The sequence below is a fragment of the Oncorhynchus gorbuscha genome, linkage group LG24, assembly GCF_021184085.1.
Source record: "Oncorhynchus gorbuscha isolate QuinsamMale2020 ecotype Even-year linkage group LG24, OgorEven_v1.0, whole genome shotgun sequence".
NCBI lineage: Eukaryota > Metazoa > Chordata > Actinopteri > Salmoniformes > Salmonidae > Oncorhynchus > Oncorhynchus gorbuscha.
In genome coordinates this window covers 31,012,782-31,026,546 of record NC_060196.1, presented here as the reverse complement: position 1 = coordinate 31,026,546, position 13,765 = coordinate 31,012,782, and the positions used below count along the sequence as shown (strand labels likewise).

At 41.9% G+C, this 13,765-nt stretch overlaps 1 protein-coding gene and 1 non-coding gene across 7 annotated transcripts in view; both read right to left on the bottom strand.

The window, feature by feature from the left end:
* The window catches only part of LOC124012329 (protein MTSS 1-like), a 46,805-nt gene that overhangs the window by 32,159 nt on the left and 881 nt on the right, over positions 1-13,765 (bottom strand). For all 6 annotated transcript variants that reach the window (XM_046325822.1, XM_046325825.1, XM_046325824.1 and 3 more), the window contains exons 2-3: positions 8,932-8,993; positions 6,590-6,663 (exon numbers count right to left, since the gene is read on the bottom strand). In XM_046325822.1, coding sequence (XP_046181778.1) covers positions 6,590-6,663; positions 8,932-8,993 — 136 coding nt within the window. The remainder of the gene's footprint in view (positions 1-6,589; positions 6,664-8,931; positions 8,994-13,765) is intronic.
* trnaa-ugc lies at positions 9,851-9,925 on the bottom strand. The gene has a single exon. It is a non-coding gene; the product is annotated as a tRNA-Ala (tRNA).

Here is a 13,765-nt window from a genome sequence, read left to right as displayed (position 1 = left end):
TGGAGCGTGCCCCTGGCTATCAGGAAATAACAAAACAAGAAAATGGTGCCTTCTGTTTAGCTTAATATCAGGAATTTGAAATGATTTATACTTTTGATACTAAAGTATATAATTGCAATTACATTTACTTTTGATGCTTAGGTGTATTTAAAACCAAATACTTAGACTTTTACTCAAGTGGGATTTTACTGGGTGACTTTCACTTTTACTTGAGTCATTTTCTATTATGGTACCTTAACTTTAAAGTATGACAATTGGATACTTTTCCACCACTGCTAGCTACTAAGGAAAGTGGATTCAGCAAAAGAAACCCACAAATTGAATTCATCCACAAAATGTGATGCACTGATATCCAAGAACCTAACAAAAACAATTCCACAAATCTACCCCTTTAGTGTGAAAAGTAGCACTGAAAATCCCTTGAAATGATAAAATGCCCTGTCTTGCGCAATGCAGTAAATATGATTTCTCCCTTTTGCAGAGATGAGATCATAAAAGCAGAAGCTGCCAAAGGAGTCCATCTGTACAGTTGATGGCACTGAGGCTTTCCCCCCTGACTGGCATGCCTGTCCTTCTGTCTGTATGGGGACCACTCACTGTGCATCCTCTAGTGATTTGCCCACATAAACAAAAAGGCCTTGGCCGGCCACATCAAATCGGCTAGTGGACCGGTTTTAAAACCGTGGGCCACCAATTGATCTACCTAATAACTACATATCTGACGTAAAGTTTGATGTGCGTTGTAGTACATTTTACAATCATCAAGTAGCATATGTGGATAGTCACATTTTCTAATTTTCATATTCTCAGACAGACTTGTTTTTCAAGGACCATTTTTAACGGTTGTCTCTAAACCTAAGAAGGTAGACCTCCAGTCCCTCCAATCTGAACCACTGCATGTGACGTTAATTCTAGTCCTGATGCAACAGTCATTTCTCCGTACCGCTTGACCTTACAGTATATCTTAGTAATTTTCCAAACCCTTTCACCTCTGTCACCTACATTCATACCCTGGTCCATCTCTTTGGAGATTACCTTGCAAACGGGGATTGCTAGAATAGCAGGAGATTACCTCAAAGATTCTTGAAAGTCGGGACAATCCTTGTCTAGCAGGGACAATTATTTTTATAGTTGAAAATAATGGATTTTGTTACATTAGAAATTTTACATTTAAGGGCATTTTATTATGGAAAATTTCAAAATACTTTCAATATTATTCATGTCGGCTCAATGTCTGGAAATGTCCTTGTCTGGCGCAAAGGATCCCATTTTCAAACTCCCAAAAAAGCTATATATATATATAGTGAGTCAATAATGGATATTAACTCAATTATCTTATGGTAGTTTCTTGCAATAGCGCTTTGTAACTTTAAAGAATATGTATCTCAAAACTATCATTCCTAAAAGATGTTTTTGGAGATTTGGTCAACTATGTCAGATTTGTCTAAAATCCTAAATGAATCAGGAATGAGCAGGGACAGCTATACCATAAGGACCCCTTATTCATGTCCTCATTACACGTAGTGCAACAAGACCACTCATAGTCTGTAAAGTTCTCCAATTTTGATAGATTTAAACAAACAATATTGGAAATACCACGATCACAACCATAAACTGTCAACTCCTTCTGCCTGATATAATATGAGTTTTGGTTCAAATATGTTACATTTAATTCGTTTTTTATAGTCCAAAAGCAACTGATGAAAAACAAAATGTTTGTCAACTCTGTAAAACATCAACTCCGTCAGATTTCAGTCTGACATCAACTCCGTCAGAGTGCTGAAAGATCTGATAAAATGGTTGTGTTTTTATTGGTGATTTTCAAATGAATCATTTTCCATATTTTACGGATTGTTGTATTGAACTTGAGCTTTGAGGCAAAAATGTCTGTTGTTGTCAACTACATCAGAGCTTGTCAACTGCGTCACTGATGGAGTCAAAACATTTTTTTTCATATTCTGAAAAACTATTATAATCACAGATCTGCAACATATGCTTAAACAATTTGCTGTGCTGGACCTAATGGATAATGTTTGCTTTATACATTTTGTTTCATGTTCTAAATCTAATTAGCCCTGGAGCTTTTAATAGTGCTATATAATAAAACAAAAAGACGTTTGGTGATTTGTATTTTTTATTTGAATAATCAAATGTTAGAATGAAACAATCAAGGCCTTTAAACACTTGTTGGACAATAACTGTACAAATGAAATGCCTTTCATGGTGACTGACAGAGTTGACAAAAATCCAGTTAGTTACATTTTATGAAAAATAAATCAATAGAAGGTTGTTCCTTTTACATGGTTTGATGGCTGATACTTTGGTCTATCAAAATATAGATACCTTTTTGGGTTAATAGTAAGACAAATATTTCTGGGGGGAAAAAAGTTTAGATGGGACCTTGTGGGGGGGGCCCCGTGAAACTCCACTACGCCACTGTATTTGTGCTGTCTTGACAACTCCTATACTCATCGTCACGTGAGTGAGCTGGCAAGGCAGCGCAAACAGACCTGGGACCAGGCTAGCCCTTTTTACCTGCAGGATCTAATTCTCTCAAAGGCAACACAGAAGGGTTGCTGACATCTGCCACAACACCCCGAGCTCTTAAAAAAAAGGAATCCTTCCTGGCAGTGGGGCGCCATGGCAACCACAGCCACACAATACATAGCAAATAGGTGCTGGATGTAGAAATAGAGCAGACAGAATGACTGCGTCTCCTAGTTTTCATATAAAGACCTTAACAGTGCTGTGTCAGACGAAGTAGGCTGGATTTAGCTGTTGAATGCTTGTTGCATACAAACTGAGACTTCAATGTGAGTGTAGCAAACATGTGTTTACCACATGCTTTTGGCAGTGATGACTGTTCTGTAATTTCTAGTTCTATGATGCATGTAGCCGTAGAGTTGAGTGCCAAATGGCCATTAATTAACACAAAGGGCTGCTCACATGATCCGATGCAAGCAAACCTCATTGAGACTGTACCTATGTTCATATCCATTGGAAATTGAAATCAAACTCCTATCACACTGAACAAGGGTGCATCAACATGAACAAAGTCCTATGTCAGGTGTCTTCACACACGGCTCTTCACAATGGTCTACCTTCTATTGTTTATGCCGTCTCCCACCGTTGAGGTGCTAAGGACTCCTACAGCATGGCTCCAGAGGCGGGACCAGCCCTCCTGATTTCCATACTTGTTGCCATGAGCACCGGTCTGGCTGTGACTAGTTGCTGTGTGGAAGGACAGGACAGGAGCCAAGCACTTATGGCCATCCGTTCGAGACGGCCTCTTTGAGACGCAGATAAATATGAAAATGAGGTGTGTGTGGAGGGGGGGGGGGTAGCGTAGCCTACTGAAGGACTGTTTATCCTGGATCAACGGTAAAGGACAGGGGTCGGACTGGAGTAGTGTGGCTGTCTTAGTTCAAACAATCTGGGAGGTGCACTGACAATTGTAGGCCTGTCCTTTAGAAACCTCGACGTTCCTCAAAAGGCTGTGCGATTGCGTAAGTGGATAATACTGTATGCAACACGCATTGGAACAAAAGACAAGGCACAAACAAAGGGCACAAAAGAAACAAACCTTAGTGGCTTTGTGTGTCGCATAAACAAAAGCGTGACTGGACGTTGTGCTGGGCCCTGACCTTACATAGTCATCATACGGGCTGCCTCAAACCACACCCAGACAGTCAGACCGAGTAATGAAAGGGAAGAATGAAAAGAGGGCAAAGCACTGCTATTTTCGGTGTACTCCACTTTAGATTGAGAAATGGGCCTCCCTACACTCAGTCAATCTCCCCAGTCTAGGGACTAGCACACAAAAACAGCCAATGGCTCATCATGGTGCAGTGTGGCTAACTGCGGAACCTCCCATAATGACGTTTTCATGTCTATATGACAATGTATGTTGACATGGAGAAAAGACGGTCCTATCGTACAACAAAAACATCTGTAAACATACATACACTGTGGCAGACAATCTCATTTGTCAACCTCCTCTCCTTGGCCTGTGGTTCTCAACTGGTTTTGCCTCGGGAGCCAAATTGAACCAGGTTGTCTCAGTTGCGATGCAATACTAGCATTACGAAAAACAATCGGCAAAATACAATCTGGAAAACTTTTGTTGTTGTTGTTGGAATTTCCCCCCGTTTTCTCCCCAAATTTCATGGTATCCAATTGTTTTAGAAGCTACTATCTTGTCTCATCGCTACAACTCCCGTACGGGCTTCGGGGGAGACGAAGGTTGAAAGTCATATGTCCTCCGATACACAACCCAACCAAGCCGCACTGCTTCTTAACACAGCGCGCATCCAACCCAGAAGCCAGCCGCACCAATGTGTCGGAGGAAACACTGTGCACCTGGCAACCTTGGTTAGCGCGCACTGCGCCCGGCCCGCCACAGGAGTCGCTGGTGCGCGATGAGACAAGGAAATCCCTACCGGCCAACCCCTCCCTAACCCGGACGACGCTAGGCCAATTGTGCGTCGCCTCCCTAAACTCTACATTGAAAATACTGGGATTGAAGAAATATTGTTCAGAGATTAAATTATTTTTAAATGTAAGTACACTGAAATGTCAACACACTTTCTACCTGGTTTAAGTAGTTTTTTAAAACTCAGATACCCATGACCCATTCAAAACCTCACGACCTACCAGTTGAGAATTGCTGTCTTCTCGGCCATATTATATAATAGCCTATTTAAAAACTGGTATTGAAAGAAATGACATAGACAAACTGGATTGCGGTGCTCAGCATAAGAAAATGCTTTTATTTAGCACTGGTGGCTATTTCCACTGTGTTGGGTTGATATTGCCGTACACCTACACGGTTGAAAAGGTATTGTCAAATGTTGACCTTTCATCCTTTGTGTTGAAAGGCCTCCCACTGTGGCCTTTGAGTTGTGAGCGTCTGATTGTCTAGCTGCAATAATTTACAGCAGAGGATATGAATATGCGGGAATGTATAAATAGGGTTATGTAGCTTACGTAATGATTGAATTGAACCTATGGCAGCCGGATTCAATAGCCATTACTGGATTGAATAAAAACATGTGGCATTACAATATGTCATTACTGAGGTATTGAAAAATGGAAAACATATTACTGAAGAATCAGAGGGGTTTTATAACGAAAGCCAAGGGAGATTTTTTTTAAATGCCAATTTTTTTTGCTTACATTTTACATATTGATAATAAAAGGCCCTATGGGCTTCCTTTGTTATGTCATAAAACCTTGGAAATCATTGTGGGTAGTAGCCTACATATTAGAAAGGAGGGAGAAAAGAAGGAGAGGAGAGGAAAAGGAGGTCACCATTCTCACTTCACTCTGTCCTCTGCCGTGGTATCCCGCCTTACCACTTAATTCAAGTGACAAAAGTCTCCAAATGAAGTCCATTCTGTTCAGGACATGCCCTGCCTGTGAACTTCAACAGTAAACCCTCAGAGTTGCCCAGTCTCGCCCCAAAACAAAGCTGCACCGTCACAGGCGCGACCACAACCACGGTTCAACCGCCCAGGATGGTGTGACCGCGTTCTTGAACCATATTCTCATGTTAACACTTGAAACACTTTTTTTAAAAGTGTTTGATGGAACATGACAGTTCTTTAAGATGTGACACCCCTAACATTAAATGAAAAAAGCTCCACTGACCTACTAACCCTTAAATTAGCCAAGCGAAGAGTGACTGCCTGGTCGTGGCTCGTTCTGTCACCGTGACAGTCAGTGGCCATGACAGCGCTCTGTAGTGGGCAGACAGACCAACCCCGACCTGACCACAAACCCACTCTTCCTGCATCTCACAACCACTCTGTCAACAACATTAGGACCACAAATCCTGCTGATGGAAGCTTGACGTTGCATTAGATTGACAGTTCCGATTGTTGTGGGCGAGGGAGACTACGCCTTCAGAAAAACATTCATATAGCATTACATAAATGTAATACACTCACTATTACCACATAAAAGTGTGTATGGCAAAAATATTCCCCACATCGTCAGTTAGGTAGTGTCATGCCTTCAGAAATGACAAGGCAGCTCCAGTTATGTTGAACGAAAACACTATCATAGTGTATTAGGATAGTGGGTATGAGGAAAACATCGTTTCCAAGACATGAACATACTGTACATGCATCCATCAATGAGGTGGACAGCTCAGTGCTCAAGTGTCTGCCAGAAAGGCAGGTTATAGGTTAGAGGTTAACAGGAGGGTGACTGAGCATGACTATTAGTGGCTCTTTGAAGTCCAAATGAAAGGTTAAGCAGAGAGCTGGCTAAAGAGGGGCACATACATTATTACGATGTGGGTCTTTGTAAATCATTCTAAATTATTATGACAAGTCTTATCCGTGTATTTGAACATGAAAGACCACAACAGCAACCAGGAGAAAACGTGATTTCCTCTGTCAATATGTGTCCTTAGCATCACGACCAGGCCCCACAATACTCCACTGCCATTTGTCCTCCAAACCACACACACACACACACACACACACACACACACACACACACACACACACACACACACACACACACACACACACACACACACACACACTTCATAGCCCCCTGACTATGAGGTACATCTGCTTACCTCTGCTGCCGGTTGCCAGATCAGCCACTTTCTGAAAAGCGTCCAGGAAGGCGGCTACCGCGACAACTGTCGTCCTGGGAGATGAGAAAGACACAGCTGGTCACCATTCTGATTATTATTGGCAGCAGAACATACAGTATGTACGACATCGGCCTAGAACCATACAACACCCATATTCACCATGGTTTGAATCACTTTACCAGTAGCACCATATGCTTTGGGAAAGGGGTGGACAGAGTTAGTATTCTGGTCAAGGTTGGGTCAGTGTTTACCCTACAATTGTATACGTGGGGTGGGTCCCTCCATCTAGCTCTAATACGCCCCCCCCCCTAAACATGTTATAGGCTTCTATTGGTTTCAATTGACAATTTGATGCCAGAGGGCCCGGATGGGATGTTGCTTTAGGGGCCTTTGCACCCCACATGGAAATTGAATTTGGGGAAAGACTGGGGTTGCATCCAACTAGATTCCCATTTTTTTTGCATTACCTTTCATGAGTATTCACCATCTAACTATATGAAGATGTTAACCTTCAACCATCCCCGTATTTACACAATTTCAAACCCCCTTAGGTGGTAACCATAAGCAACCACACTGCATGGGGGTACAAAACTATGGATAAAGGGGTCATGGTAGATTTAATCTGGATTATTGTTGAGGCTTTTTTTCTCTCTTTTTTTTTACCTCTATGCTCTTGCATTTCTGCATTTTAAGATTACCATGCCGCCAGAGAAACAAATCCATTACTAAATGGTCTGTTCCAGCCCTCCCGGAAATTGTATAAAGTAGAGACTGACCTTTGTTGACAAGAAACTGAGCTGAAATTGAAGTCAGTAGGTAGGCAAGGTATCATCAACCAATTTGATGTCATAAATCATTTCAGGATAGGGAATTCAACTGAGCCACATGCTGCATGATGGTAGTCTGTTGTACAATGTGCAATCCAAAGGGTTGCTTTTCTCTCATTCTTAATGAAGTAACGACTATTCATTTGAGCTCAGAAAAACACAAGGCTAAGTGGATGCACGCATTCTTCGTTATTTAAAGCAGAGCATGGTTTCTTAAAGAGTGGGCATGTCTACTCTAAATTCAGATGAGATATTTAAAAGGAGAATCTGGCCGTTTTATACCCCATTTTTATTTTGGATGTAAATGGCAAGTTGTAGGAGGGTCCAGACACTTTTTTTTTATAGCAATTTCACTTACCCCAACCAGCAATTCACTTCCTCATCCTCGTTGTGCAGTATGGGGGCTCTAAAAGGACTTACTTGGCTGTTTTCAGGAGCATTAATTCATGTTTTTTTCCAGAGCTGCACAACGAGGATGAGGAAATCGCAAAAAAAAAAAAGAAGGGTCTGGACCCTTCTATAACATGCCATTTTAAAAAGCTAAATTCTCCTTTAAAATGGTGTTTGGAAAACACCCGGACTTGGTCGCACACAATTGGCACTGCAGAGGTTATGTGTCTCTGCCCTTTGGCACTCCGGATCTCCCTCCTTATAGCATGTAGTTGGTGCACCGTGCCACTGCTACTGTTCTAGATTACAGAGGTGTGTGTCACGTAAGCACGTACATGCACAGTGCTGTACACAGATGCAAAAAAAAAAAAAGAATTTGCTTCACACAACATGCTATTGTAGACACACCATTTACCATGTGGTGAGAAAGAGCTGCAAAAATAGAAAAATAGAAAAATGCATGTGCTGTTTGTAATGTTAGCATGTTTCGCGTTCCCTGCGGAGAGTAAAAGGCGAGACTATAGAGCTATGGATGCAAGACGACTTGTTGAATGAGAAAAAGGCCAAGAGGCTAGGAGGACATTTCCAGCTGGCTTCCTTCACATTAGTGGCAGGATTTCTAAGGAACCCTTTTCCTCCACAAACCTCAGCGGGACAAGGAAGTAGAGATGTTTTTCAGCAGGTTAACCCGGTGTAACCCTTGGCCTGAAATAAAAGCGTCTGGCGCGCTGCGCTGATCCACCACGCTGAGATAATGACTTTATGATTTGATCGTTAATCTCAGTTGATGAAAGGTTCATTAAGTTTTTCCCTTTTTTTTCATTTTCTTCCTTCCCTCATGACCTTCAGCTGTGACTGTGTGCAACTGTGATCCAGAAACACGCTCACCAGACCTAGGGAAGTGTGTGTGTGTGAAATTCTAGACAGATAACAAGGAACATTTGAAGAAGAAGGATTTTTTGCTTTTGTTTCTATGAGTTTGGGTAAATGCAGTGTGCCTGTGCCTGTGTGTGTGTGTGGGTGGGTGTGTGTGTGTGTGTGTAGAGATGTGCAGTAAGTCCCGTGTTTCTTTGTTGTGTCGTTTTGCTTTGTTTGTTTGTTTACCTGAGCTGTGATTGTAGCTTCCCGGCCTTGCTGATGAAGTCATCCCACACTGGGTAACTGCTCTGAGGACATAAAAGAGAAACATGTGAGGACGAGGAGTACACACAAAAACATTTCTAATGCAACATGTCCGCAAGCTCATGTCTGAAAAATCTCACATATACAAGAGCAACAATGGGAGAGATCAATAAAGTAAATCCATAGACCCATACTGAGATTGTAGACCCCGCTCTAACTTTCAGTGTATGTAAAACAATAGCCCACAGGCAATATAGATAGTTAGGATCAAATTTGGCTCAATTCAAAGTCCCAATACTTGTTGAGAATGTAGGCTACCATGACTGAAGATGAACTACACTAAACCGAAGAGTTCTAAAATGTGGATTATAAACAGAGTGGTTCAAGCCCTTGGCTGAAAGCCGTGGTGTATCAGACCATATACCAATTTCGTTGGTAATCAGTTTATAATAGTAATAAGGCACCTCGGGGGGGTTGTGGTAGGCACTATGCATTGCGTCGTGCTTAAGAAGAGCCCTTAACCGTGGTATATTGGTCATATACCACACCCCCCCGGGCCTTATTGCTTAAATAGACTTCAAACATCATAGGAATCCCATCGATTGAGTGTTGCCTTTGTTGTTAGTGCTGAGACCTTGAAGGCTTATTCAGTATGAGGTGCAAGAACATTGCAAATGTACATTTTTGACACTCATCCAGAGCAGTTATGATTAAGTGCCTTGCTCAAAGGCACATTGACAGATTTTTCACCCAGTCGGTTCATGGATTCAAACCAGCAACCTTTCAGTTATTGTCCCAGTGCTCTTAACCACTAAGCTACCTGCCTCCCAAAATATGTGTACTTTACATTTGAGTCATTTTTAGCAGAAGCTCTTATCAAGAGCGCATACATGTTCTTACTGGTCCACCGTGGGAATCGAACCCACAACCCTGGCGTTGCAAGCGCCATGCTCTTGCCAACTGAGCCACGCGGGACCTGAAATGTACCATATAGGACTGACACTCGTCTTAGAAGCAGGTGACTGTAGGTTAGCCTGCCTGTCTAATGACATGTTGGCCTCTGGTTGAAACACCTTGTCCTCCCCTCCCAGGCTTCTAATGTCTAAATGCAGGGCTGTGGTGGTGAAAGGCCAGAGTGGTAGATAGCCAGCTATGGTCTGGGGGCCATGCAGTAAACATCTGTCACCAGAGCAGTCTGGGTGAAGCTAACAAGGCCTCACCACAGCTGGAAGTCAACAGGGAACGGCCTCTAGCTGGGGGTGACATGCTCGCCGAGTGGACAAACACAAATGTCTTCTTAGTGGTGTGTGTGTGTGTGGTGTGTGTAAAAGTTCATAAGTGTATCCACGACTGATGAGGAGACCTGCACAGGAAGACAGACAGGGGTTAAACTACTTAGGTGGGTCAATTCAATTCCAGCTCAACTTCCTCCACTCTGAGTAAATATGTAATAATACATGAACATGGTGTATTTGAGATACAAGATGTGCATTTCAATTCACTCTCCGAATAGACTACTCAATTCAAATAACTACCCACAACCCAATTGTTTTGAACATAGAAAACACCGTAGAAAAAATATACACCGTAAGCCTTTTTACTGTGATAGCAATGGATCACAGCCATGAGTTGATAATGGGGCCGAACAATCACATTACGGGGCGGTGGGGTTAACGAGATAGCACACTGTCAGACTTGTCGTTGTCAAGGTGATGTGTCTTGAGTGATTGATTAGTGCCCTAGCCGCACTCCCCTGAGAGGAGGAATACATGTGAAGTCTGCCGTCTCTCAGTGCCTCTCTCAGGCATCCTTTTGTTCATCCACGGCACTAGCCCTCCACATTGGTTACCGTGACAACACGATCGAGGCAGTGACGCTGCACTTCAATCTCCCTGGCACCCATCCTTTACGTCGCTGGGCGAGGAATTACATGAAATATGCACTGCTTGAATTCACCACGCCACTCGCTTATATGGCTTCTGTGCGTTGATTTCCTACGGAGAGATCATCATTTTAGCATCGCAAACGGCATTTTAAATTCAATGCAGTGACTGAATAAATGCAGATAATTTAAAATGTATTGAATCAGGCAAACAAACAGATCAGGCTTTGACTCAGGCAATTCTAACGCATGGTGCTCATCTCAGAAATTAAAATGGGTAAAAAGATCATGGCTCTGTGCTCAACAAGACTTCGCAAGGATTCATCAATTTATGGTCATAAAGCCTAGAGCTCTGCTTTGTATCTGGTTATCTTTTCCATCCATTTCAGTTCTATGGTTCATCTAGTAATTTCACCCCAACCCCCCAGTGAGAGGATTATTTTAGCCAGAGTGATGATCCACTCTGATTTAATATAAATACTTATTAATAAACCAAAGTAGGCCTACATCCAATGCCCTCGATAGCATTACCTTCAACCTCGAGCCAACAGATTAATAATGTAATGGTGCTCAAACACGTATACATTTGAAGGGGTAATAGAGAATAAAGCATTATGGGCCGGTTTCCCAGACACATACAGTATTAGGCCTAGACTAAAAATAGTCCTAGACTCTCCATTGAGTAGCCTGTGTTTTATTTCAGGACTAGGCTTAATGTATCCAGAAAACAGATGCACGAAATAGCACAACTCACAAATAAAACCTAAAAGTACACCTCTATAGAACCAATTCTGAAATTATTCAATTACCACTAAATTCCATGATATCTTTGTCCTTCATACTGCAGTATTTATACACAGTTTAAAGAACGCTTGGAGCTCAGGAAAGGCATGTAGGATTGGTTCCAGTTAAACAGATGAATGGTAATATGTCTGCTTAGACAATAAGGGATGTGTGCACAGTATCTAAATGAATGATGTATTAACACACACACACACACACACACACACACACACACACACACACACACACACACACACACACACACACACACACACACACACACACACACACACACACACACACACACACACATTCAATTTAAGCACAAACATTGGCGAGCAAATATAGGCACACATAGAAAATCCCCACCCACACATGTACACATCCGCCAGCAGACCAGAGTGTAATTCCTGGTGCCCTTTGGAAAAGCCCTCCACCTACGAAAATGGTTTATTACACAGGTCTAGTGAAACCTGTCTGAAATGGTTGTAGAAGGCTATCATCAATGAACATATTTCTGCCTAATGTTAAGACCACTGGAAAGCATTTGTCTTCATCAGAATCTACAAAAGTTGCCCATTTCTCTGAAATAGTTTATAGTTAAGCAGAGTTGATCACATGGCTTTGCAAAAGTTTCTCAAACCAGATCATGGACATCGTGGTTTTCATTTGTTTGGAATCTCAATCTCTATTCTCCTACATCAAATGTTTATCCACCACTAGTGGCTGTATTCATGGATGCCAAAGGAAGCCTGGCTTCCTCAAACAATCGACCTATATATATATATTATTTTTTTAAAAATCTTTCGCCTCTCTGTGTTTCATAATTTTCCTACAATTTGCAAAAGGCTGAATGTATTTCACCGGAGAAAGCAAGAAACAGAGCCCCTCGGTTTGTGCAGGCCCTCTATCTTACGCTGTCTGGTCAAAACGAGTATGACATTGTTGCCGCCGGTAGCATTGAAGGCAAGGGAAGCCAGCGAGCATCGGCCTCCCTTGACAAAATATTTGACCGAAAACTTTAATTGTTGCATTTCGTTGTGTTGTTGTCCTCTGGTGGCTAAAATTGTTCCTTTCCTACATAATCCATGGCTGGAGATTTGGACTTGTAGTTTTACTTAATTCTCCAGTACTGGCCAATGATTATAAAGGCGATTCTGATCCAACCATACATACATTGTTGTGCCCCTGGCCTGAGAGGATGGAAGTTCAATAAGTAGCTAGATGTAGAAGGCTAATGTTAACTAGGCTAGCGAGTAAGCATTTTAGCTAGGTAGCCTAGGACAACAACAAATAAAAGTGTGTACTCTATGACCGAGTGAGACCGTTTCGTCAAGAGAGGAGGATGGCGTTGGCGTTTCGACATGTTTTCTACTTGCACGAGCACGAACACAAATCAGAACCATGGCGAGCCACATATTTAGCTTACGTTGATTGCACTAAATTGTTTTTGGAATCTTTTAGTTGTCACTGTATAAGACTAAGCAGAGGTGATTTGATGATGTTGAAATATTGAAGTTGGAAACATTAACTTGCTTGACCATGCTGTAGATCATGTAACAACTGTCTGTTACTGTACATGCAATATGCTTTGTGGACTTCAATGGAAATAGGTTGTTATCTGGTTTTGTGATAAAACAAATGTGTGGTTGAATTTATACTTCCACTGTGTCCTCTTATTGTCTCGACCCTTTACGCCTATATATCACGGTCGCAAGACATATGAAATTACAAACAACGCAATTATCACAACACATAGGTTGTAATATGGGGGGGGGGGTAATGCATTCAGTTGTCAGAGGAACAGGTGGGAACGTGTAAGAATAGGCGCGACAACACTTTCGGGCAGACTGGAGCGTGCGACAATATGATCTTTTCTATTATTTTCTCTCTGCTTGTTAGGCTAAGCATAGAAAATACACATTGTCATGCTTCCTTCGGAGATGACATTGTGCAAAAATAGCATTTCTTTCATTTCCAACTGTTGAGTGTAAGATAAAAGCAAAATAAAAACAGATGCGTAGCCTAAATGAGTTTCACATCTCAACAGTGACACATTTTATTGCTCTCTTCAGAACAAAAGTCAAGGGGAAACCTTCATGACATGCATTTACTGCTACTTGATTGACGTGGTTTTAGAACATTCTATTC